The sequence below is a fragment of the Candoia aspera genome, chromosome 4 (assembly GCF_035149785.1).
Source record: "Candoia aspera isolate rCanAsp1 chromosome 4, rCanAsp1.hap2, whole genome shotgun sequence".
Taxonomy (NCBI): Eukaryota; Metazoa; Chordata; class Lepidosauria; order Squamata; family Boidae; genus Candoia; species Candoia aspera.
The window spans coordinates 102033057-102058383 of NC_086156.1; the positions used below are offsets into that span (position 1 = coordinate 102033057).

General features: G+C 44.9%; 3 protein-coding genes across 4 annotated transcripts; 2 read left to right on the forward strand and 1 right to left on the reverse strand.

The window, feature by feature from the left end:
• Nucleotides 1-1979: 1979 nt before the first annotated feature.
• Nucleotides 1980-9998, forward strand: LOC134496776 (uncharacterized). The gene is made up of 8 exons (XM_063302487.1): nucleotides 1980-2017; nucleotides 2827-3520; nucleotides 4871-4952; nucleotides 6458-6481; nucleotides 6672-6734; nucleotides 7667-7931; nucleotides 8592-8742; nucleotides 9373-9998. The coding sequence occupies exons 1-8, from the start codon at nucleotides 1980-1982 to the stop codon at nucleotides 9784-9786; spliced, it is 1731 nt and encodes a 576-aa protein (XP_063158557.1). The 3' UTR covers nucleotides 9787-9998.
• Nucleotides 9999-10639: 641 nt separating this feature from the next.
• Nucleotides 10640-19892, reverse strand: THOC6 (THO complex subunit 6). The gene is made up of 13 exons (XM_063301357.1): nucleotides 19764-19892; nucleotides 17675-17790; nucleotides 17506-17570; nucleotides 16921-17024; nucleotides 16766-16803; nucleotides 16622-16670; nucleotides 16457-16528; nucleotides 15275-15377; nucleotides 13796-13845; nucleotides 13349-13411; nucleotides 12992-13102; nucleotides 12046-12174; nucleotides 10640-11107 (listed from the first exon to the last, which is right to left on the reverse strand). Exons 2-13 carry the CDS (start codon nucleotides 17788-17790, stop codon nucleotides 11024-11026), a joined length of 984 nt encoding a protein of 327 aa, XP_063157427.1. The 5' UTR covers nucleotides 19764-19892; the 3' UTR covers nucleotides 10640-11023.
• On the forward strand, nucleotides 19516-25135 carry HCFC1R1 (host cell factor C1 regulator 1). 2 transcript variants are annotated; one of them, XM_063301358.1, is made up of 6 exons: nucleotides 19516-19633; nucleotides 22419-22612; nucleotides 23395-23445; nucleotides 24212-24376; nucleotides 24470-24646; nucleotides 24730-25135. In XM_063301358.1, the coding sequence occupies exons 2-6, from the start codon at nucleotides 22419-22421 to the stop codon at nucleotides 24872-24874; spliced, it is 732 nt and encodes a 243-aa protein (XP_063157428.1). In that variant the 5' UTR covers nucleotides 19516-19633; the 3' UTR covers nucleotides 24875-25135. The 2 variants fall into 2 exon arrangements, with proteins under 2 accessions (XP_063157428.1, XP_063157429.1); XM_063301359.1 differs by lacking the exon at nucleotides 19516-19633 and adding an exon at nucleotides 21434-21495.
• The last annotated feature ends 192 nt before the right edge of the window (nucleotides 25136-25327 follow it).

Genomic DNA, 25327 nt, shown 5'->3' on the forward strand with positions numbered 1-25327 from the left:
TGGTACAGATTTGTTGCAACTTTTGAATGCTTCCTGGCTGTAGAAATGTTACCCCTGGCACCACCAACTTTTAATTCCCCCTAATCCAATGCAGCCATGCTAGGGGTGAGAAAAAACAGATTTTTAAAAATTACTTCTTACGGACCCAGAGGAGTTTGCAGGGTGTGACCAGAAAAAGTCATGGAAGGGGCCACAACATTGCACATTAAAAATGGATGGAACTTCAATCGCACTGTTGCGGCCCCCATCTTGGCTTTTTTTACCACATCCTGCAAACACCACTGGGTCCCAGGATATCCAGTTGCCTGATTCTTTCCTCCAAGATAACAGGTGGCAGAGCCTCACAGATTTAACTCATCCTGGCCGGAGTCAAAATAAGGGGGAAAATATTATTCAAATGCTGGCACCACTGACTTCAGCATCTCCCAATCATGGGCTGAAGATGAGATGAGAACAACATCACGGGGACATATCAGCAAAAAGGGGTGCCAGGACATTTCTGTACCTTACTTTTGTGTCTACCGGGGGTGGGCGGTCAAATAAGTCAAGATGGTTATTGCAACTGTGTGGATCAAAGCCCCACCCCTTTTAAATGTCCCTCAAAAGAGGCGGGGCTTCAATCCACCATCTTGGCTTCTTTGATTCCCCTGCTGTGGTACTAAACATCAGGACAGGACATCTTCTGTGACCTGGTGCTTCCCAACATGCCATCAGCCACCCAGAAAGAGAGAGCTTGCAATGCTTGGGTCAAAGCTATACAACCTGGCTGTTTTATTTGTGAACAGTAATAATACTGTAATAATAACAAATCAACCGATAAAAGTCACCAGGCAGACTTTACCGAACAGAAAGTTCTCCAAGGCAGCTTCATGTACATGGTAGAAAATTAAGACAGTATGTGTGGAGTGAGACCAATATTATGGGCTCTGCTGCCATCATGTGGCAGTTCTCTGCCTCTGCATAATGTTCCTCTGGGCATGGCTGTCTGGGTTTGCTCAGGAAGCCAGCTGGAGAAGATGGTTCCATAGGGCTAGCAGCTCACCTGCTTCAAAGGATGTTACACCATTTTCAGGTTCACAAACCACAAAACTGGGCATGGAAGGAAATGAATATCCAGCAGCTGTGTTCACACAACACGCTAAGCTTGCTTAGTTTGAACCAGTGTTTTTCAACCTTAGCAACTTGAAGATGTGTGGACTTCAACTCCCAGAATTCCCCAGCCAGCATCTCCACACATCTTCACGTTGCTGAGGCTGAGAAACACTGATTTGAACACTGGATAGTTTTTCATGGCTTGGTATGCTGTGTCAAGCCAGGCCACTATTTATTTCTTCGATTTTTATCCTGCATTCCTTCCAGAAGCTTTAGTGGCACAGACAGCATTCCTTCTTCCAGTTTTTCAGAACAACCCTGTAAAGTATTTGGCCATTGAGCTTCTGTGTGAGACTCAAAGAACAAGTGGAGCATATTGTGTGGATGCAACCAGAGTGGTCCATCTTGAATAGACAGTGCATCCTGTTCCTTTTCTCAAGGACCTCTCTCTCAATTTCCATTCTCCTCCTTGAGAAACAAAGGACTTTCTGAGTGAGCTGCATGAGAGCCAACAATATATGAGAGAAAGAAATGGAGATCTTTGTTTTGCCTTCTGGACATGATAAGAGTTGCAGTTCTGAACTTATTTATTTGTTTGTTTTCTACCCCACCTTTATTATTTTTTTTTGTAAACAACTCAAGGTGGCAAGCATACCTAATACTCTTTCCGCCTCCTATGGAAGGCAGCAGGTCCCGTTCGACTCCTGACTTTGCCTCCACCTTTCCGGCGGTGGGTGGGGGGGGCTCAATAAATATGGTACACTGCACAAACAGCTGCAGGAACTTGAAACGGCATGGAACTGGCCCCCTGAGTATTGACTAGCAAGGTGTCAACTGTAGTGCTTTTGTGTAAATCCTTAGAAATAATAAAAATAAAAATAACAGCCATGCAAAACCCCTTGTCGGCAGAGGCGATAGAAAACCCGTAATGCACACAGTGATGACAAAACCAGCAACATGCAACTGGCAGAATCTGCCTCCCTTTCCCTTAAATCAAGCTTTGATGCAATACAGGATTAAGCAGCCTTTCCAGAGAGCACTAGGCCTGTTTTTTTAAACACGGCTTTAGAGCTTTTTCAAAAGATGCTAAACCCATGTATACAAGGCGCCTGTATAAGACCTGACCAGGGCTATGGGAAGTGCCAGACAGACATTACATGGACAGACATCTCTGTGCAAGGCAGGTGTCCGATTCTCCTGCAGCACAATCAAAATGGCCATGGTGGGAAGGGGAAGTTAACTGATCGGTAACCTCAGACAGAGGAGAGGAGCAGATCCGAAAATCCCATTGCAAATCATTGTCTTTATTTTTAAAGTTGAGGTAAGGACAATCCAGAGGGGAACCCAAATAACATGTACATGGAAAAGAAACAGTTATTTTTCAGCAGGGGGAGAAATAATAATGGGGTGTGCTTCATCTTGTGAAGGGTCTGGGAGTCAAATAGAGATCCTGAAGCAGTGTTTCTCGATCTTAGCAACTTTTAAGAGGTGTGGACTTCAACTCCCAGAATCCTCCAGCCGGTCTCAAGTGTGGTCGTTAAGCGAGGACTACCTGTAAAAACAGCTTAAAACTCCCCTCTCTCTTTTCCTGGAAAGAGCAAGATTAAGGAAAATCTCCAATCATTGCTTGACATCTTAGTTGTTGTTTTTTTCTTGTTATCTCCCACCTTTAAGAAGCAGCAAAGACCTGCATTTTGAGGGTTAAAGCTCTTCTCTTTTGTTTATCGCCTGCAGGGGGAAAAGTCCACTTTACAGCCATCCTCCCTCTTTCTTCGGTACAAAAACCCCCCGAGAGCAAACCAACCAATCGGAAAGCAGCTTTGAAAGGAAACGTGAAAGCCGAGCTGGACGGAAGGCTTCAGAGAGGGAGGAGGAAGAGTTCAAAATGAGCAAGGAAAAGCTGATGGAACAGGAGAGAATTCTGCAGCAGTTCCACGCGGACACCGTTTTCCTTTCAGGGAACAAGGAGTGGCTTGTCCAGAAGAACTTCTTTGTCGTGAAAAGCACGGTGGAGAAGATTGTGAAGTGGGCCTATGAATCCAGCAGGGGGTTATACCCCTTTGAGCCCATCCCCTTGGGCAGCTACAAGGAGGAGCTGCACCTTCAAGCGGAGAGCGCTTCCCACGATTTCGACTTCCTCGTCCCGCTGCGGTATAACTCCAAGCTGGCGCTCAGGAGCAGATGCGTCCCCCACGACTCCCCCAGCCGCCCCAGCCGCGAGCTCCCCACCTACCTCTTTCGCCGGAGGGGAGTCCGCGAGCTTCCTGACAAAGGGCTGCCGGCCTTTCGCCAGGGCACCAAAGTGCTGGTGGACGTCGAGGAGGTGGCGGAGACGGATGTGGAGATCTATTGCGATAAGCCAAAATCGCAGTGGGGGGAAGAGGAGGATGAGGAGGACGCCGAGTACTATAACTTAGAAATGTGCCAGGTAGGGGTCAACCTGACGGCCAGAAGGGAGGGTGGTGCAGACCGTGCTGAAATCTGGAACACCCGTGCTGGAAAAATGCCTCTCCCCAAAAAGGGGTCTTTGTTTTTCCACCCTGTTCTCGGGATGCTTGTGAATTTCTTTCAAATTCTTCTGGGTAGTATCTTTGCGTTTCTTGTGGGAGGTGGTGGGCGTTTTTATGATCCTCCTTTCTACCACTCTGACAATTCCCTGGTTGCCTCCGTTTCCCAGGCTGATCAAATTTTAAGCGAAGCTGAGTGCAAGAAGATTGCCGGGTTGTTTATGCAGATAGTGAGGTTAGGTGCATGCCTTTCCCTCGGGGAAGGAAATCCTTTCCTGTAGATGGAGGCTGGGCAAGCGTTTCTTTTGTCAAGGTCTGTATTCCCCCAGGCTACATGCACTCTGGGAGGCTGAAACAGGGCTCTGGGAGGACCAGAACCAAATGGTGAAAACTCCCCGTTTTTAACCTGAAGGCATGTTTTATTTCTGACATTCTTCTCTTTGAAAGAGCAGGAACTGATAATTCCAGCTAGAAGTTTGAAAAGATCTTTTGTATAAAGATTTTGAAATTAGCCCTTCCTTCCTTCCTTCCCCTCCCTCACTCTTTCTTTCTCTTTCTCTTTCTCTTTGAAAGAGCAGGAACGGATAGTTCCAACTAGAAGTTTCAAAAGATCTTTTGTATAAACCTTTTGAAATTAAGCCCCTAGTCAAAAACAACAGTTTAAAATAGTAAACTGCATTGAAGCCCCAGTAAAATCTTGCATCCATCCACCAACCACCCTCACCAGCTCTATGACGACTGCGGGGAAGGTCAGGCCTTTACTGCTTTCCTGAAGGCCCATAGTATCTGTGGGGAGAGGTTGTTCCATAAGGCAGGCACCATGACAGGGAAAGCACTTCCGAGGCCCCGCCAAGTGACACTGCTTTGCCAAGGGGACCCGGAGCATGCTCACCCTACCAAATGTAGTAAGGCCGGCAGAAACCACTGGGGATAAGCAGCTTGCATGTCACCTGGCCCCATGCCGTGTAGGTGATAAAGGTGACAGCACCTTGAATTGCACCCGAAAGCCTGCTGGGAGCCAGCACAGCTCATGCAACTGTTGGGTTATATGGGCATACCAAGGTGCACCCACTACTGTCCATGCTGCATCACTGTGAAATTGCTGAATTTGATCGTCATGGCAAATGACCATCTTACGTGAAAGTGTCCAAATTAAGAGCTTATCACTGACTTCCCCAATGGGGGAGATTGGGGGTGCCTTTCCCTCTTATTTTTTCTCTTCAGTTTGGGGTGTGGAATCTAGCAACCCTCTTTGCTTTGCTTTTTGCTAGGAGAGTCTCAGCTGCCATAATCTGAATCCAGAGCAAATCCTGAAGGACTTCCATCAATATGTAGGCATTGCCTTGAATCCAGGTACACTGTTTCAGATTAGCCAGTGCAATGGAAATCCAGTGCAGAGATAGGCAAATGTTTTGGACCAGATACATCTGGAATAAGAGAGTATGTCACGAATGCTTAAAAAAAAAAAAGGGCTGCGCCTTGCAGATTCACAAAATAATTTCTATTTACTACGGATTCAGTTAGCAGAAGGAACTTGATAGGGAAGGTCTGTAGATGTCAGCCTTCCCAGGTAGACCAGGCAGGAAACACGACCAGATGAGCTCATTCTACTTTATTGTAAGGCCACATTAACAGAATCTGGCAAGTCTGGAAGTGCAGATCTCCTGCCGTCTCTTTCTACAGCCTGATAAACTAGGGCGGTTCCTTTCTAAGTTCCTTTCTCTGCCTGTTACTCAGCTGCGGGCTCCTCCCCCTTTTATCCGATTGCTCCCTAGGCAGCATCCTTCCCCTGTCTCCCAAGGTCATTCCCGCATACCATCACAGTAGAACTTCCCATCCTCCATCTTTCTTTTGAGAATGGCCTGACTTGCAAACAATCAACCATTTCAGTGTTCAAAGATATGTCATCCAGGTTAATTTCTGTGAATAAAGGTGATGCTGGAAGCTAGCATTTTGCAACGTGACAAGCACTCCATTTGCCTTTTAAATGAAATAATTTTAGAAAAATAAAGCTAGGTGTGACCTAGTTGGCTTATATTTTCATTAAGGCCAATCAAAATAGTACAGAGCATGCAAGCTCTTCATCAGGCCAGATGATACAAAAAAATGTTGCTTGTGAGTAAAACTTAGGGACTGCTAGCCAGGCAGAATCTGTTAGAGGCTTTTACTGTGTGAATACAGGTAGTCCTCAACCTACAACCATTCATTTAGCAGCCATTTGAAGTTACAACAGCACTGAAAAAAGTGACTTGCGACCAGTCCTTGCACTTACGACCGTTGCAGCATCCCTGCGGTCACATGATCAAAATTCAGGTGCTTGGCAACCGGCATGTATTTTCAATGGTTGCACCATCCTGGGGTTACACGGTCACCATTTATGACCTTCCCAGCTGGCTTCCAACAAGCAAAGTCAGTGGGGGAAGCCAGAGTCGCTTAACGACACGTGATTCACTTCACAGACTGCAGTGTTCTGCTTAATGACTGCAGCAAAAAAGGTCGTAAAATTGGTGTGATTCATTTAACGACCACCTCACTTAGTGACAAGTTCTGGTCCCAGTTGTGGTCATAAGTCGAGGACTATCTATAGTCAAGTTCTCTTCCAAAGACATCAATCTGCCAGCTTTGTTCTCAAAATAATAGCTGCTGCTGTTATTATTTTTAAAATTTGTATGCTGCCCAACTCCCAACAACCCTGAGATGGAAATTTAATAGGCTTCTCACTATATCAAGATACCAAATAAAGTTGTATCTGCTGGGATGAATGTTGGTCCGTGCCCCGGTTCTTAAATGGGATGGTTCTTGAAATCCACAACAGATTCTCCTTGACTTTCTCCTATTTCTCTTTCCCTGCTCCCTAGAGTACACCCATCCTCGACAAAATGGTAAGTCCAGAAAGCATAAAATGTAATTATTTACTATTGGGAGAAAATGCTTGAGGGATTGGATTGGGTTCCAGAAGACCTATTGCTAATTTACACGGTTTTAAAAACAAAAGCAATGACTGCAGATTATAAAACCATAAAGCTAAACTGCATTCCTTAAATTTATACTGGATTCCTCCTCAACCATTAGATCCTGTTTTCCAACGTCGGCTTTTCCCCTCCCGAGTACCCAGTATCCATAACAGGATGAGAGGTGAGTTGATTTTTTTTTATTGCCCATTTCTTCAAATAAGAAACTTTAAGCACAAGCAGATACAACATCTTTGTTGTCCTTTCAGTTGCTGGTCTACAAAAATTAGCTGGCCACAGATTAACAAATTTAAAAACTATCTCAGAAACCTTGCATGGCAAGCAATTAGCCTTCTCAGAAACAAATTGGATTATAATTAGAGGCAGTTAGAAGTAATACCTTTTAATATCTCCAAGCCTTTCATTTTTTTCTGTCTTTGAATTTCAGATGGGTTCAATCCATCACATCGTTGGCATCTTTACCTCTCTTAATAGCCTTAAAATTATTTCATTCTTAATTCAAATAAGAGGCCTTGGATTAAGTAATTTTGGTATTTGTATGCGAGCCACTTTAGAAATAGAAGAACATTCAAATATAATCAACAAAAAATGAAATGTTACATATGTATTTGCACACAAATATGTGCTGGGAATAAAAAAATACAGGATTTAACAGGCAGTGAGACAGAGCAAGGATTTTACAACAGGAAGGGCACTGTTCTGGCTCACTACCCCCAAAGAATCCATCTGTAAGAATGCCCTTATATTTGATTGATTATATGCCGAGAGAGCTGGATCTTTGCACAACTTGTCCGAAGTAGGATAATTGTGCCTTGAGTCAGAACTCTGGGTTGATTTATTGGATGATTCATTTGTTTTCTGGTTATCCATGGTATTCTCAGGAGACCCGGCTATAAATTGATAGCCAAGGAATGAATGAACGGACAAATGAATGAATTTTTCTCCCCACTCTGCAATACAATAATGGTTACAACCCAGGGCTGTGCACTGCTTTGGGTACTTGGACCCAAAGAAAGGCAGTGAAATTACAAATAGGTGATTCTTCCTCTCTGCACACTAATACCAGGATATTGCTTCCTTCTGACACATTTCTAGAGAACATCAAATTAGAGACCTTGGATTTGAGCGGTTGTGCCATCCAGTTGGCTTTCGACGAAGGGAACGAAATTGTCCCAGTGAAGCTGGTGCCGGCCATTCGGGGGGTGATAAAGTTCTCCAATGAGTTTATAAGGGAAGATTTCACCCACCTTTCTGACTGGTGGGGCGGTGACCTGAGCAACGAAAAGAAAAGCTTCCTCCGGAAGGTAGAGGCCGTTACGGAAGCAGGGCCGGAGCTCGTCCCAAAGGGAGGATTCTGGAGGTAAAAACCATCTTCTCAGTGGGCCAGAGGGATGGGGTGCTAAGGCAGTGCAATGGGTCTTTGCTTTAAGCCCTGCAGGATGCTGGGTCATGATGCAAAATAGATGGGGGGGGCCGCATTATGCATCTGAACAGGGCCAGGGTTTTCCACTAGAGCCTCAGATTGCTCAGGTGTCTTAAAATTAAAAATGTTTTAAGTATTTGTTTGCCAAACTTTTGCATTTTCGCTTTTAATACAGTTCTTGAACCCTCATCTGAGGAGGGCGATGCCCACGCATCTCCCTAAATGAAAGAACATGCTCACTGGTTCACTGGAAGGCCTCCTTCAAGAAGCCCGGCCCTTCTGCTGCCCTCTAGTTGCTAACAATTCCCACCATATCCAGGCAACCCATCTACTTTGAACAGTTCTAAAAAAAGATGCCTCCTAATGCCCAGAAGTGCCAATCGAGCACCTGTCTGGAACTCTTTAAAGCAGCTGCATCTTTTCCCACGATTATGCACTAGTCTAGGGTTTTCATTTTTTCTGCCCAAGTTAAGAAAGAAGGCAAGATGCAAACTTACGATACACAGGGAGGAAGCCTGAGCTGGGGACATACTTCTAAAGCTCCTGTTTGCACAAGTGTTACAATATTCCTGACAACCACTTTCCCCCCGGACCTAGGCTGTCTTTCAGCTGTGCTGAGGCTATGATCCTTGAGGAAGTTGACGCCGATGGAGGACAGAGGCGGGCGGCTTTACGACTGCTTAAGTTTGTTAACAAGACTAGATGGACCCCAGAGTATGGCAAAATCTTGACTTCCTATCATCTTAAGGTGAATCTGCTGAACTAACGGTATGCTAGGCCAGATTAACCCCCATCTCACCCCCATGAAGATACAGTGAAACTCCCCATACAGTATAACGTTTTATCATCCTTGCAAAATGTTCCTGCCCAAACTGTTATCAGCCACATTGGTTATCTTCACTGGTGTACTTGTATAAACGTACGCACAAACTCATTTCTAATCCACGCGGGAGCATTGAAAATGGTACAGTGATAAATGATAACTAAAAAAAAATCTCCCTTCTGCAGTCTTTCCCTCCCTGCTGCCTTGGTGTGTGTGTGTTATAGCAGGGTTCCTCAACCTTGGCAACTCTAAGCTGTGCGGACTGGCTGGGGAATTCTGGGAGTTGAAGTCCACACAGCTTAGAGTTGCCAAGGTTGAGGAACCCTGCATTATAGAGACAACTTTACAAGACTTAGTCCCAACAGCATCAATTGCCGACTTCTACTTTCATAGCCTCTCAGCTCCAGTTGTGCTGCCTGAATTCCCTTCCTCCTGCCTCTCGTTGACCTAAACCAAGGAACATGAAGCTTGACCACACCCTTGGAAGTCACGAGGCCCGAACCTCCAAAGTCTATGTGAGATCTAAGAAATGCTGTTGCTTTTCATCTCTTGCAGACCATTTTGCTGTGGTGCTGTGAGATCTACCACCACAAAGAACACTGGGAGACTCTGCTGTCCTCTCTAGAGACGCTCCTTGGGCTGCTAAAACACACCCTGGCTGAGAAAAACCTTCCTCATTATTTCCTACAGCCTGTCAATCTCTTCAGCAGGCACTACAAAATCAGCAACAGTACCTACCGGCCCTTAGCCTTGCAGGCCCTCTGCCATGAGGTTTCAGCCATGTTGGCAGATGCCACGGCCTACCTCGTGCCGGGCCACGAATCGCCAGGCTGCTCAGCCAACAAAGACCATGAAGAGAAAGCCGCAGCTCTCCAGGAGTTTAAAGAAAGACATCAGGAAGAGCTGAAAGAGCTCAAGAGAATGGAAGATGAACGAATGTATGAGGAAGTGGAAATTACTGAAGAATAAACCCTGCTGAGCTTCCTTAGGGAACAAATCTGCTTATGCTGCCATAAAACCTGGCTTTGGTCCCAGGGCTGGGGTTAATTATGGTTGGGGTTTGGGGGGGCGTGTTTGGTTTGGTTTCATTTGTGTCATTTTTAGATCCTTTTAGCCTGGACTGCCAGTGTGGTTTTAGGTTTTATCAGTTTTTATGGATTGGGGGTGTGTGGTTGTACACCCCCTCAAGTCCATTGGAGCTGGACCGCTATAATAAATTTAAATAACAAACAAAAACAAATAAATAACTCTCTTTGTTTCAAGGAATTCTGTTTCCACTGCAAAGTAAGTTCCAGTCTTCATGATCACAGAGGAAAGAGGCTGAAACTAGATAGGCATATTCTGACGGAAGAGCCAAGGGGGGCTTCATATCCTGAGCAGCTCTTTATCTCTTGGCTGTTCTTTCCTCGCCTTCCACTACTGGTTCCAGCAAGAGCAGGGGAAGGCTGCACAGGGAACCCCCCACCCCCGGCATCCAGCTGGTAGCCCCAAGGCAGCCCGAGGTCACACCGCCAAACTTGTAGTGGCCAAATGGCCAATTTTCAAGAGTAAGCCTTGTGGAATTTCCAAGCACACCCCTCCAGTAAGGGTGGAAATGGGAGCAGGAAGCTGTCCGGGGGCCTCCTAACTTCTACATTGTGCTGCCAAATTCTGGCGGTGTGATTTCAGCTGTTTGGGAGGGTCTGTGCAGTCTTTTTAAAGGTACGAGTTGACGTAGTTAAACTTAACAAAAGCTCCCGTTCCCATTCCCACCCTTAAAAACCCGACAGACAGACAAGAATACTCGTTGAAATACTTGTAAAAATAAAAAGGAAACCATAGATGAAAATATGTTGATTTTTAAGTATTAAAAAGGGGGGGCGGGGGGGCGATAGTTTCCATGCACTCATGAATAAATTCAACAGTCCAGTCCTGTGGTGAAACATGCAGATCAATAGAATTAGGACATCCACTTTCAGAAATTACAGGCAATTTCCAATTCCTTTCATGCATTTTCATATTAAGTAATTCTGCTTAAGGTGCCTGCTTTGGAGTTTGCTTCACAGCCTTGTGCGGGAGTGGTCCCCTCGCAGGCAACAGCATTTAGAGGCAACCACCTGTTCCTCATCAATCAGAGATGCCCACAGAATGGAGACGTTCCCCAGAGGACACCGGATTTGAAATGAAACAAAACCAAGATTATTTACAAAGGGGCACCGTGTGCACGTTAGGTAAAGGTTAGAGAAAAGGCTCGGTATCCAAAGTTGGTGAAGACGTCAATGCAGTGGCTGCTTCCAGCTGCTGTCAACACCTGAAGGGGGAGAAAAAGATTTTTGGGATGGGTTTACGTGATGTGCCGAACCACAGACTAGCTAGCCAAACTCTAGCTTAGTGCTTTGCGCACTCTGTTTCAAAATGTAGTTGACTTGAGCCTGCAGCATTTCCAGAATGGTCCCGGCAGCCGTTGGACCTCAAAACATTTTCTACTTAATTAGTGTGGAATCTTCTGCCCCAGGAAACATGCCTGACTCCATTTCTCAAGTCTAACAAAAGGTTTCTCAGCCAGGGTTCTGTGGCACCCTCAGGTTCGCGAGAGGTCACTAGGGGTTCCCTGAGAGATCACGATTTATTTTAAAAATTATTTCAAATTTGGGCAAACTTCACATTAAAGAGGTAAGTTGCAATCATTATTTTTAGTTTAAGGATACTGTTAATGCACTGTTCATACATGCCTACACATGAAACAAATATACTAATTTTGTAACTTCTGGCCTGTGTTTGAGCCTGGAAGTGCAGGGGTCCCCCGAGGCCTGAAAAATATTTCAAGGGTTCCTCCAGGGTCAAAAGGTTGATAAAGGCTGGTCTAACAGCTTACGGGTCAAATAAAATTTCGCCTCATTTCGGTTTGGTTCGACTGCTGTTTTTGGTTTTCTATCACTGTATTTATTAGCTGATTTGGAGCCTCCCTTCATGGGACAGGAAGTTGGGATACAAACGCTACAGTGAAGAAATCCAAACATCCTCCATGTTGTTACCTAGATATGAGTTTCTTCAAATCAAAGATACAAGTACTGGCTTCAGTCTGCCTCCTTCCCCAAATGAACAAAAAAATCTTCTCCCCTCCCCCATAGCTCTTGGCCCCTTTCTTATATCAGGCCATGCCTACTCAGTTTGAGCTCCACCCCATCATCCAATTCTACAGGCCACAACCTCTCCTCTCCCTCATCCGGCTCCCAATCCTGGAGATACCTTATGCTCTGGAGAGTGTTCGTTGATGGAAATGGAGTGAATGCAACGCGGGATGCAAGGGATTTGGGCCTTCACTTCCCCACTGATCTGTAAATGATTAATGGTTGGGCCGTGGCCAGCAGAGAGAATCTGTGAAAGAGGAGGAAAGGATGGATGCTTAATGAGATGGATCAGGAAGTACTTCAAAAAAAATTAAATATAGTTGAACAGTAGTCATCCAAGTCTCCAATAACAGACATAGTAAGCCTCTCTGATACATAAACTTTGGGGGAACTCCTGTTCTCTGCACTGCGGTTTACACACCTCGTGCACCAGTCCTGTAAAATGATCCCCTCTCTGTGGTATACCAAGAGCAGGATGTTTTAGGTGTCTTGTAAAACTACCTTTTACATTGGTAATCTCCAGCCATAAACTCCCAGTAACCTTTTTTAAAAAGTGCCTTTATTGAATTTCTAAACCAATTTGGAAATATTTGTACTGAGGTTTAGCAGTATTTCTCTCTCTGTCTCTCTCTTTCAGACACACACACACTTTTCAGACACACACAAACACTTTTATAAAGGAAAAAGGGAAAGGAGAAGGGTGAGAATAATAATGGTTAATTTTTTTCACCTGTCTGATTCTCAAAAACTGCCTGGAAAAGTCCCTGAAACTTTCTTGGCAAGGTTTTTCAGAAGTGGTTTGCCATTGCCTGCTTCCTAGGGCTGAGAGAGAGTGACTGGTCCAAGGTCACCCAGCTGGCTTTGTGCCTAAGGTGGGACTAGAACTCCCAGTCTCCCAGTTTCTAGCCTGGTGCCTTAACCAGTAGACCAAACTGGCTCTCCATGGTTAAATAAAGAGACAAAAAAGCAGCAAAGCAACAACAACAATTAAGATACGAGAATAAGCCAAACATGTATAGTGGGGGAGCTGTGCAGGTTCTGAAGTTCAGGGATGGAAGACTCACCAGATCTTGGTAGAACATAGCTTGCTGCTGGCACTGAGGCAAGGAAAATACCGTGGTGGGTGTCACTGACCGCAGGTGCCAAAGAGTGAGTGCAGGGCCCCCACCACACACCTGGGACAGAAAAAACCAAAAAGGTATATTTCAGAGCATTCTTTCCCCAACCTGGTGCCTTCCAGATGCGTTGAGCTAGAACTCTCGATCTACAATCACCCATTTAAAAAGAAATTGGAGAGCAGGGCCTCCAAAGGAAGAGAGGTAATCCAAGAACAATGAAAGCCCCATCAAAGAGCCAATATGAGGCACCCTTGCCTGGTGCTTCTCAGGAGAGGTAAACCACTGAGGAGCTGAGGGACTCACCATCCAGTCAGAGTCCGTTGCCAAACAACTGATCCACTTCCCGTTCTGAGGGCGGCTGCATTCCTAAAGGAGTTAAGGAGAGTTTTAGAGAAAAACTCCTGACAGAAGAGTTAAGGAGTAGTTAGACCAGTGTTTCTCAACCTTGGCAACTTTAAGATGTGTAGACTTCAACTCCCAGAATTCCCCAGCCAGCACAGCTGGCTGGGGAATTCTGGGAGTTGAAGTTTACACATCTTAAAGTTGCCAAGGTTGAGAAACAATGAGGTAGACTCACAGTACTAAAAACTGACCTCTGGATTAGTTCCCCTAGAAAAGGCCCACTAAAATCAATTAGATTTAAATTCATAATTAAAAAAAAAAATCTAATGGCAAATCTAGAACGCGGGTAAGGAGCACAGAAATCTTAGGCATTCTGAGTTTTGGGGGAAGAGGTTAAGATAAAAATACCTCATATTTGTGGACTTCTATGGATTGGACTTGACCCCCTGTACGTAAATCTGAAAAACAGATTAAAAGAAAAAAACAGTCCCTAAAACAGTCCTTTCTTTCTGATTTAAAATCACAACAGCATCCTTCAGATGTGCTGAGCTGCCCAGCATTCATTGCATTCCCCTTGCATCTGGAAGGCAGCAGGTTAGGGGCTGAAATAGAGGTAGTCCTCAACAGTTGGGACCAGAATTTCCATCACTAAGCAATGCGGTCATAAAGCGCAACCACATCACTTAGCGATGACAATCCCTGCAGTCCCAGTTGCTGTTGCTAACTGAATCCCATGGTCTTTAGGCGAGGCAACTTCCTGCTGGCTTCCCACAACCAAAGTCCCAGGCCGGCAGACGGGAAAGTGGCTGCTGCTGGGTGGGGGAGGGAGTGGGGGGTGCATGGGGATGCACGAGAGGCCTGTGTGGATCAGGGAGGGTGCGCAGAGGTACGCAAGTGGCCAGCGCAGTGTGAGCACAGAGGGGCTGGGGAGGGCGTGTGGGTGGGGGAGACTTACCACAGCAACTTGCAACCTGCCCTGCTGGGTTCCCCATTGATTTTCTGGGGAGGCTGGCAGGGAAGTTTTCAAATGGTGATCATGTGATCGCTGGGTGCTGGGCAACCAGTCATAAGTGCAAATGGATTGCCAAGTGCCCAGATCATGATCACGTGACTGCAGGGTCACTGCAACAGCTATACCTTCGGGGACCGGTCATAAGTCTCTTTGTTCAGCACCATCATAACTTTGACCAGTTGCTAAGTGAATGGTCCTAAGTCGAGGACTACTTGTAGAGAGAACACCTAATAGGATAGAAATGTGCACCCCTTCAGATTCTGCTGAACTCTCCCAGCAGGATCAGCCAATATAGCCTACAGTGAGGGATCCTGGGAGTTGTAATTCAGAAACATCTGGAGATCCATAGGATCTGGATTTAAAGGTCATCCTAGGAAGCCTTATCTTTCTGCATTCTGGCCAAACCAGACTCTGGTAGTTTTGTATACAGGACCTGTTCCCTAACAGTAGGGCCAACGTAGATAAGGTTCTGCCTTGACAGGACCCAGACACAAGTTTGCTTTAGAGGTGAAAGGAAAAAATGCAGCTTAGTGATGTAGCACATGCTTTAGAGGGAGAAGTCAACCCTGACATCTTCAGCCAGAAATCCCAGAGATCTGCTACTAATCATGCAACACAAGCTAGATAAACAATTGATGAATTTAATATAAGGCATAAATATTATGCTTCTGTAGGACAGCTTGTCAGATTTGTGGAGGAACTCCCAGAATTCCCTAGCCAGTATGGCCACTGCTAAGAATTCTGGTAATTGGAATTCACATATCCAGACGACACTACATTTGGCTGAAGGCTGTCAGACCTTTTACAGAGGCATGGGGACACACAGGAGAGGAAGAGAGAGCCAGGGTCTGGCTCAGGAGACCCTAAACCCTTACCCCAAAGGCGCACGGTGCCATCTTCACTTCCGGACAGGCATTCTCGGAGCTGCTCCCGAAGGGCCAAACAGTGGATATAATCCGTGTGGCCCTGAAATTCACGCTGCGGGGGGGAGAGAGAGAGACGGCAAAGTGACTTCATGTCTACCTGTCTATACATGGGTGCTCCACTAATGGTCCATGCAAATCAGCATTCTAATTTTGGTCAACAGTGAAAGAGACAGAGGGCACCAGAGGGGCTCATGGCCAGGCTTGTTATTCATTCCTAACAAAAGAGAGTATGTCACTGACCTTTACTATTCCCAAGATTCCCTCACCATCTCAAGCTGTGGTTCCAATACATCAGGAAGGCCACTAGGCTGAGGAATGGGCAGAATCTTTAAGGCTGTTGAGCTACCTGTTTATGAGATCCACGCCCTTCCTGGTTAGTGAAGGCCTCCCAGGAGTTGACATGTGGTTGGATCCATGCTGTGGGGATTCTATCCTTGAGACAGGAGGTGGCGTGCCTTCTCCCCAAGAAGCCATTGCTGGACCCAATGTTTCTGGACAGTTTTTGTCCAGCCCCCAACCCTCCCATCCCAGACAAGGTTGTTGAGAAGTGGTCAGACTTCAGCTTCAGAGGACCATGGAAGAAGTGGGTTATCTGGACCTGTTCAAGGCAGGTTTCAGGCCGGGCATAGTAACAGACAGCACTGATTGTGTTTGTTGATGATGGAACTGGTTACTTTTCATAAAACCCATTGCCACGTTTCACCAGACGTTACGGAAGAAAGCTGAAGATACTTCCAGATCTACAGAATTCTACTTCTGGGATTCTCAGCAACAGCCCTGAAAGTGAAGGAGGTATACTGGAAAGCCCCCAGGTTGAGAAAATTGGCACTGGAAGTTTAGAAAGTGAGAAAATGGGAAAATGCACAGGGGGGAGTACTCAAAATAGATGCACTAAGATTGGTAATCACATTTATTTAGAGAATGTCTGTGTTTTTAATGCAAAAAAAAATTACCACCAAATCTGGCCAGACAGTCCTAATCTGCTGGTTGAATTACTGACATTTATCCAGATCTTAAGAACAATTTGAGAACAACCAGATGAGAAAGGGATGTTTGAGAAAATCAGGAAGGCCGAAAGGTCCATCATACCTAGGACACCTCAGTTTCCTTCCCCACACCCCAAGGACTCACAGTGAAGGTTCCAGTCTCCAGATCCATCATGTGAATGACACAGTCACCACCAGCCATCAGAAGACTATTATCCTGGAGAAAGTAGGGGAGAAAGGAAAGAATGTGGGCATGAAGAAGTCTCCCAAGCGGTGGTGACCCATCCCCCAGGTTGCCCAGTGGCCACACCTTCAGATTCAGCTGCAGGCTGTTGATTTCTGGCACTTCAAGTCTGCTTCTGAAGAGGAAAGGAAAGGAAAGCCTTCAATCTCCACATGTGCACAGGCAGGAAAAAATAACGGAGAAAAACGAAAGAGCAAAACTGGGCTTTACCCATAAGGTGGCCTCCTACTCCAAGCTTCTTTGCAACTCTAAAATGGAAGGCATGGAAAGGCATCTTAAGAATAACAGAGAAGTCAGGAAACCCACAGCCAGGCAGGCTAGGGGGAAGAGGTGTAGGGAGGTGGTGGGAAGCTACCAACTCTTACTTTCTTCACAATCTCACTCCAATTCCAGGCCTTGACCTCTCCATTGCCGGCACTTAACAGCTGCCGATCGGTGGAAACCATGGCGTAGATAGCTCCATTGTGGGCTATGGAAAGAAGGAGGATGTTTCAGGACGGACGTGGCCTAGTGGTGGGACATGCCTTCTAGGCAATCCTCAGTTTAACAAAAGAAACTCAGGGAGCACCCCCACCGATGCCAAACAGAGGATTTCTCCTGGTACTTTTTTCTCTCAGAACCAGGCTCCTTAAACACCTTTAATACATATGACATCTGGTCAGGGACAGACTTGCCCAACCATGCTGTCTGCTGACTCCAGGCAGCCCCTAATGTGAGCATAAAAGAACAAGCCAGATTACTATAGGCTGGTGTTTCTCAGCCTTGGCAACTTGAAGATGTGTGGACTTCAACTCTCAGAATTCCCCAGCCAGCAAAAATTCATGGCTGGCTGGGGAATTCTGGGAGTTGAAGTCCACACATCTTCAAGTTGCCAAGGCTGAGAAACACTGCTATAGGCAAAGCTAAGGCACCTCTGAATTTTCTGTGCTCGCCAGACCTCAGTCACCAACCTGTAAAGGACACCACCGGCTTCTTGCTCTCCTCCTTGGCTTCCGAACTCAATGCTGCTGAAAGGCTGTCCAAGAAGAAGTAGCGGAGGGAAGATTAACACAAAGGTGGCCGTGCTTTTTAAAAAAATAATAACAAAAGCACGTCCCGTGATAAGCCGCATCCGAATACCTGAATATGGCAATTTCTCCATAGTTGTTTCCGGCTGCTAAGTATTTGCCACAAGGTGAGATGCTCTGAGTGTATATGGTCATGTGCAAGAGCTCCAGAGATCGTTGAATGTCCATCTGGCAAAAGATGCAAAGGGGAAAACAAATTCAAAAAGAACAGGCCTGATAAAGCAGAGGTCCGCCTAGGCTGCATCTAGCGTTGTTCCTTGTGGGTATCCTACTGTTAAGTAGCAACCAGCCGCTCTAGGTACAAATGTAATAGGTTCCTATCCACAGCAAGAAGAGGTCTAACCTTAATTCTTTTGAGATCAACACACAGTGCTGTGCAGAAAAATTGTCCTGCATTTTCCCCTACCAGTTCTCCTTCAGTGTGATGAAAGAACTCCCCACATTTACAGGTAGTCCTCGCTTAACATGTGTGACCAGAATGTGCGTAATGACTGAAGTCATTAAGCAAATCCGACCCAAGTTTACAACCGTTTCTGCAGTGGTCATTAAGCAAATCACCACGGCTGTTGAGTGAACCATGTGATCATTAAGTGAATCACAGTTCCCCATTGATTTTGCTTGCCAGAAGCCAGCCAGGAAAGTCAAAAATGGTGATCACGTGACCACGGGATGCTGCAATGGTCATATATGCGAACCGGTTGCCAAGTGCCCAAATCACAATCACATGACTGTGGGGACACTGAGACAGTCTTAAGTGTGAGCACCAGTTGTAAGTTGGTTTTTTCAGCAGCATCATAAGTCTGAACCATGACTAAGCAAATGGTCATTAAGTGAGGACTACCTGTATTTCAAGGGAATTTCAAGGGATAAGGAAATTTCAGTGAATACTCATGGGTGGAAGGGATGGCGTTCTTGCACTTGTACAACTTGGCAAAGGCGCACTCATGAATGTGTGTATATGACCTGCCTTTCACTATGCAATCACCTCTCCAGCCTTCTACAGCCCACAGTACCCCCTGGGCCTTGATGAAATCCCAAAGAAAGACATCGTGAGGAAACTCCACCCAATGGGTTTCTACAGACTGGGAAGGCTTCAGCGTGATGGAAAGAGATGTAACCAAACAAAAAAAATTGACATTAGTTGCAGCATCGTCCACAATGAAGTAAGCTAAAAAACACCACCAAGGGAAATCTGAAATAAATTCCCAAGTTTCCTGAGATGGAGATAAAGCAGAAAAGCAGAAGCCTTTCCCACCACCCTTGTAAAGGGATGGGGGGCTTTTGAGAATTGCAAGGCTGTACAGCAGTACAGCAATATATGGTGTTTATAGGTCAACTGAGAGCAGCTTTTCTAGTGGAGAGGAGATGTATCTACTCTTGCGGTGTTTCTCAACCTTGGCAGCTTTAACACAGGTGGACTTCAACTCCCAGAATTCCCCAGCCAGCATGTTGAGTTGAAGTCCACCCATCTTAAAGTTGCCAAGGTTGAGAACACTGGTTTACACAGTACATGCTTACATGTGAGTAACTAGGGAAGTGGGGCTTATTTCAAGTAAATATGAACAGGGTTGCACCTGCTAAATTGCTAATGTAATTGCTCCTTTCCAACTTTCCTTCCCGGTCCCAAATGGGAAACGTGCCTTGCATTTTAATCTATTTAATCCCAGCTTTCCCACAAACCTCCACCTATACTGAACTACAACTCCCATCTACCGCAGCCAGGCTGGTAAATCGCTGCCTGAAGGAGTCCAACCTTTCCCGGTAGGGGGCGCGAGTCAGCAATTCAACGTCTATCTCGATGGTTAAAAGAAGATAGAGCGACGAGAACGCAAAACCCAAAGTATGACGGGATTCCTCGTTTCAGCCGCCTGGTTATCAGGGAACTACACTTCCCACAATCCCTCACACAAAGCATCACTTCTCGTCACGTGATGATTGTGGTTCTTTTAGGTTTCCCGACTGGCTGTGGTGCGCTATTGTGAGAACAGCGTGAGAAATAATCATAAGGACGGTAAGAATTGTTTTTCTTCTTTTAAAATTCCGCAATGGAATAGCGCATGCGCACATCCTACCGCCCGGTGCGCATTCTAACCCCTCATTCAGTCCCCGCCTCCCACCCGGCAGCATGCGCGTGCACTGACCGTTACTAGCTGCTCATTTTCTTCTCCACAGCGCGCACGTGCAAAGAATCAGCCGGGCACCCTATCCCACCCTCAGAGGTAGCCGCGCCCTTTCCTGTGATAATAGCCACGCCCACCCGCCTGGCGGGCCACTAGACCAGCGCAAGGCATGCTGGGATTCGAGTTTCTTGACTTGAGCGCTGTAAGGCATCGGGGAACGCCCTAAAAATGGCTGCCAATGAGCGCAAAGCCTGCTGGGGACCCGACTTGTTTGACAGCCTGTAGGTTGGGCTGGATCAGCGAAGCTCAGTCATAGCGAGTTTGTCTTAGCCTGAATGGGGCTGGCAAGCCAAGGAAATCCCCTGTGATCCTTTTAGTCCTTGATCCTCTGCAATAAGAAGTTGCAGGGTATTTTTGGAAATGCTCAGGAGTTGAATTGGTGAGAGCTCTGAAAATCAAGGCATTTATTTTGTAAAAAAATGCAGTCTCTGATGTAGCTGAATCTTACTCATGCGAGAGCAAAAATATTCACAGTGACCATAGATCCCTTATTATAAAGGACAGTCCTTTATTTCAGAAAGCTGTCTGATTTATTTTTCAAAAACTCACTTTTGTCCTTTATTTTGGTCCTTGAATTTTTACCATACAAATGGTACCAAATAATGCAGTCTTTCACATTCATGTGAAAAATATGGAAATTGTCTTTTTAAAATAAATTTACATATATTGTTAGATTTTTGAAATTTTTATTAGAATGTGCATTTTTGTAAATTTTTTTGGCTTTACTCCTGAATTTTCCTTTGTAAAGCAAAGTTATAAACAATTTTTTTATCCTAATGAACCTCTTTCAGATTTGCCCCTTTTTCAAGTTTGTCCTTTATTTTTTCCAAGGAAAATATGGTCACTGTAACTTTGGTGTGGCAAAGTACACTACATTGTTTCTTATGCCCTCTGCTACTATATAAAAAAAAGGTCAAGACACTTTTTAGCAGAGCTCAGCTCAGTTCCTGTAAATGCTCCATGTAGGGCTTTTGTTTGCCATTGTCTTTTGGAATATTTTTTGTAATTTTCAGTCTAGGCAACAGCATTGGGTTCCTAGAAATCTCCTATCCAAGTACTACCCAGGTCTGACCATACTAAGTTTCTTTGAAATTAGCCAAGTTCAGCTAGATGTTGCCACTTAAGGAGGTCTGCTACAGAGAACAATCTAAATAAAAATGTGCCAAAAACTTAAATTTTAAAGATGTTGTTTCCTAGGAGACATTTCTTGGAATTTTCTTACTGTGATTTTAATGGGAAAAGCTGTTACAGAATACCAGTTTTTACCTAACTCATTCATCCTATAGAGTACACAATTTCTGAGGGCTGTTGAGTAGAATGTCCATCCTTGCTTAGTGAAACAAAGTAATATTTTAATTACAGGTAGTCCTTGCTTAATGACCACAGCTGAGACCAGAATTTTGGTTGCTAAGCAAAGCAGTCATTAAGCAAATCCAACCCAATTTTATGACCTTGTTGCAGTGGTCATTAAGTGAATCACTGTGGCTGCTAAGCAAACCATTTGGTCATTAAGTGAATCACCTGGTTCCCCACTGATTTTGCTTGCCAGAAGCTGGCCAGGAAAGTCGAAAATGGTGATCACATGACCACAGGATGCTGCAACTGTCATAAATGCAAACCGGTTGCCAAGCGCCCCAATCATGATCACATGACCACAGGGATGTTGCAACAGTCATAAGTGTGAGCACCAGTTGTAAGTCTTTTTTTTCAGCATTGTTAAGTCTGAATTATCACTAAACAAATGGTCATTAAATGAGGACTACCTGTAGTTGAAACTCCAGGTTTGCATATTATTTTCCAAAGCTTCAAGCTGGCCTAAAACAGATACTGCCTTAATATAAAGGTTTCTCTTCACGGTCAACACAGTTATGTTTGTTTTTTCATTTGAAACACTTTCCTAAATACTCTGTGCAGGTCTCAAAAACCATTGGTCAAACATCCAATTATCCATTTACATAAAAATGTGAATTTCATCTTCTCAATTCACAAGGCTCCAAAACTTTTTTTTCAGGTCCTTTATGAAGCTGAAAGAACCATTATTTCTGGTTGGAGGACCTGAAATCAGATTAAATTATAGTAGTGCTGGGGTAATTACAGTTTGTAAAATTGATTGTTTACTGTGTTGTGATTTCTGTTGTTGTCTGCTTCTACTGCACTTAGGTATAATCACATACCAAATAAAAATACAACTACTTTTGTTTGTATGTGTGCTTTCAAATCCGTCTTGATTCCTGGTGACTTCTATCTGTCTGTCTGTCTATCTACTTGGACAAGTCTCTGCAGTTTTCTTGGCAACTTTTTGGAAGTGGTTTGCCATTGCTTTCTTTCTAGGGCTGAGTGAGAATGACTGGCCCGAAGTCCCCCAGCTGGATTTGTGCCTAAGGAAGGACTAGAACTCAGTCTCCTGGTTTCTAGCCTGGTGCCTTTAACCACTATACCTCACTGGCTCTTGTATCTCTACTACTACATGTTCCTTTTCCACACAGCATGATTAAAGTTAGGATCCTTCTACTCAGAAGTGCTCAAATTCAACATGACCCATTCAAGACACTCACAGTCACACCTCTGCTGGAAAACAGGTTCTCTTTAACCTTTCTCTTTTGCTTTATTACGCAGATGAATCCTACAATGAGCCAAGAGCCACCATCAGCTGTTTCATCTGGGCAATTTTTGCACTGCTCCGTCTTGTCAAGGAATATGGGCTGTAGCCACAGCATAATCCCAAGATGGGAACGCGATGTGGCATGCACAATTCCACGGATGAAGCCCAGACACAGATTGGTGAACTTCAGTGGTATACAAGGGTCTCGGTAATCATGTGCTGTGAGGCTCTTGGATAAAGATGAGAGGATTCTGTTTATACCTAGATTTGGGATAGAGGAGAACTCATCCATCTGGCATTTATTCACAAGGTGGCCACGTGAACAGTGCTGAAGCATCTGAAATGATGTCAAGAGAGCAAAGCTGGAGTCATCTTTGTTGCACTCAAGCTTTGCGGCTCAACTAGCCTTCCTTCAAAGGGAAAATGATAGAGGAGGCTAAAACAGAGAGGGCAACAGGAGGCTACATATCAGCAGATTTATTTGGGGTATTTAGTAGTATTTTTGAATAACCCCCTAATATGCTTTACTCCTGGAGAAAATCTATTGGTCACCAAAAGTCGACACCAGCTTGATGGCATATAATTGGTCTCCTTTACAAAAACATTTAAAAAGCACAACTGAAACTGTAAAATTATTTACTAAAACTGAGCAGCCCCCAACAACTAGACCACAAAAGATTAAAAAGCTTGGACAAGAGTTTTGTCTGCTGCTGAAATAACGAAGTGTGACAATAAGCAGATTGGCAGATATTTCAAAGATTCTATACCTGAGCTGCGAGGGACTTGGGAGTGGACAACACCTTGGGGTTGGACAGCTAAAAGCACTATAGAAGTGATACCAAAAGGAAGGTTTTTGCAAACCTATAGCTTTGGGTTTTCAGGGCCATAAGGAACCATTCGAATTTTTATTTTAAAGGTATGTCAGTGACACAAAAATAACTAAGGATGATGCTTAGCTCCTTAATACAAGTCTCACTTCTTTTTTTTTAGGTGCCGGTCAGTATCCTTTGCTTTCAAGCGACATCTGGAAAGTCAAGATCAGTAAGTGTGGAGGAAAATGAGAGCTATGGCTAAGGAGGCATTGACAAAAAAATGCTCCAATTCTTTTTTGTGTTCCATATTGTTGGGAATACAGATGGCACTTGATGGCTCAGTCTGGCATAATTCAGGTAGATGTTAGTTTTCTCAAGGCACTGTATGTTTACAATGCTATCCAAGTGGTAGCCCAACAGCCAAGCTCTCAACTAATAGCCTGTAATGAAGCCGGCCCTTTCATATTGCTTCCTATCACATTACAACCTTCTTCTGCCATCAGGGTGCAGACATTCATATTGAAAGTTCCCCCGACCGCATAGCAGAGTACAATGCAGCAGCGTAAGTGATGACAAATGCTGTATAAAGGACCACCCTGCATTTTGGATGCCCTCAAGTTTGCAGAAACATTTCAGAATGTTTCTGATAAAGTGCCACCTTCCATAAGGGGCTTGTTAGTTTGGCCATGGTGAGCTCGGCACCACAGGTAGTCCTCTTTTAATGACTGCCTTGTTTAGTGACCGCAGTTATGAAGGTGATTAAAGTCATTTTGCGACCAATCCTCACATTTATGACCTTGGCAGGTCTGCAAAGCAGAGGAAACCTGATGTCAGATCATAAGCACAGTTGTTTCACTTAGTGACCGCTTCATTTAATGCCTGTGTTGCTGGTCCCAATTGTAGTCACTAAATGAGGACCACCTGTACTCAGTTCTAAGTAAGATTGGTCATACTGGATAGGGCGTGAATTGTCACTGCTTTCTGCACCTCAACAGGGAACCCAGTTCCAAACATTTTCTGTCAGAAGAGAAGATGGCTGCCCGTTTTAACTCCCTTAGCCTGGACAACGATCACATCTACAGTTCTAATGGCTTCCCTGTTCTCAGTGAAAACCCCAGGTGGCAGCAGGCGTACACACAGCTGAAAGAGCTACAGCAGAGGTACCAGAAACCATGGCAGCTTTGTGCTTTTAAAAAAAGTGGGTTCAGGGAAGCAGAATATGACTTCATCCCATAAGGCCTTCTGTGTCTCAGGCTGTCTCCAGATAGAGCAAGCGAAGACACCAGCCCTGCAGAAGACGACGAGCTGACCACGGTCATCGTAGATGGTGAATTCATTATGGGAGATTGCCCCTCACTGGCGCCGCCATCCTTAACATTAGGAGGACTTGAAGGAAGCAGCGATGCCCCCGGAGGAATGTTTCTTTCTCTGTGAGTATTAATGAAGTAGGAAGGCATAACAAGGAAAACCAGTCAGTTGAACGATTAACCCACTTCCTCCTTCATTTTCACAGGAATCCTTGTACAGAAGTTGTCCTGTGGAGCCCGCACAGTAACTCATTCTTGCATACCATCAGGACACTGATAGCTGCCCCATCTTCCCCACCTGTCCAGCCCCATCTAGCAGTGGTGGCGAGACAAGAGGAAATGGAAATATGAGTCATCCCCCAACCCCCATTTTACTTCCCTTTGAAGTCAAATCCAGTTCTCCGTCTTGGCCTGCCTTTCAGCAAAAAGCACCTTCATCCAGCCAATGCAAACATTTTACTACAAATATTTTACACCACCATGGGGACGTTCGTTTTCAACCAGCTGCAATAATCTGATCCTGTCTCTTCCATCCACGTACATCTGCAACTCTGTCCAATATATATCTATTACTGTATTTTCTCATTTGATAAGCAATCAGCAAATACTTCCCAGGACGCTGTAATATACTTTTAAATAAGTGTTAAATGGACATTCTAACCACTTCTTTTATACTTTATTAGCACAGAGGTCAGATTTTTAATGTCCATCAAAGTTGGAATAATTTGTTTTTTTTACTTTTTGCTTCAGATAAAAAGACTCGACACTTTTACACTGCCAAATATTATTTGAGAGGAGCTGGCA

Bases quoted from the DNA above. Each gene is read 5' to 3' on its own strand.
- LOC134496776 (XM_063302487.1), top strand. From the start codon at position 1,980: ATGCAAAACCCCTTGTCGGCAGAGGCGATAGAAAACCC. The intron at 6,482-6,671 runs GTAAGTCCAGAA...CTCAACCATTAG, and splicing joins CACCCATCCTCGACAAAATG to ATCCTGTTTTCCAACGTCGG. The intron at 8,743-9,372 runs GTGAATCTGCTG...CATCTCTTGCAG, and splicing joins TGACTTCCTATCATCTTAAG to ACCATTTTGCTGTGGTGCTG.
- HCFC1R1 (XM_063301358.1), top strand. From the start codon at position 22,419: ATGAATCCTACAATGAGCCAAGAGCCACCATCAGCTGTTTCATCTGGG. The intron at 22,613-23,394 runs GTAATCATGTGC...CTTTTTTTTTAG, and splicing joins AGTGGTATACAAGGGTCTCG to GTGCCGGTCAGTATCCTTTG. The intron at 24,377-24,469 runs GTACCAGAAACC...TCTGTGTCTCAG, and splicing joins CTGAAAGAGCTACAGCAGAG to GCTGTCTCCAGATAGAGCAA.
- THOC6 (XM_063301357.1), bottom strand. From the start codon at position 17,790: ATGGACATTCAACGATCTCTGGAGCTCTTGCACATGACCATATACACT. The intron at 16,671-16,765 runs GTAAAGCCCAGT...TTTCCTCTTCAG, and splicing joins AGTAGGAGGCCACCTTATGG to AAGCAGACTTGAAGTGCCAG. The intron at 15,378-16,456 runs GTGAGTCCTTGG...TCCCCCCCGCAG, and splicing joins TGGAGACTGGAACCTTCACT to CGTGAATTTCAGGGCCACAC.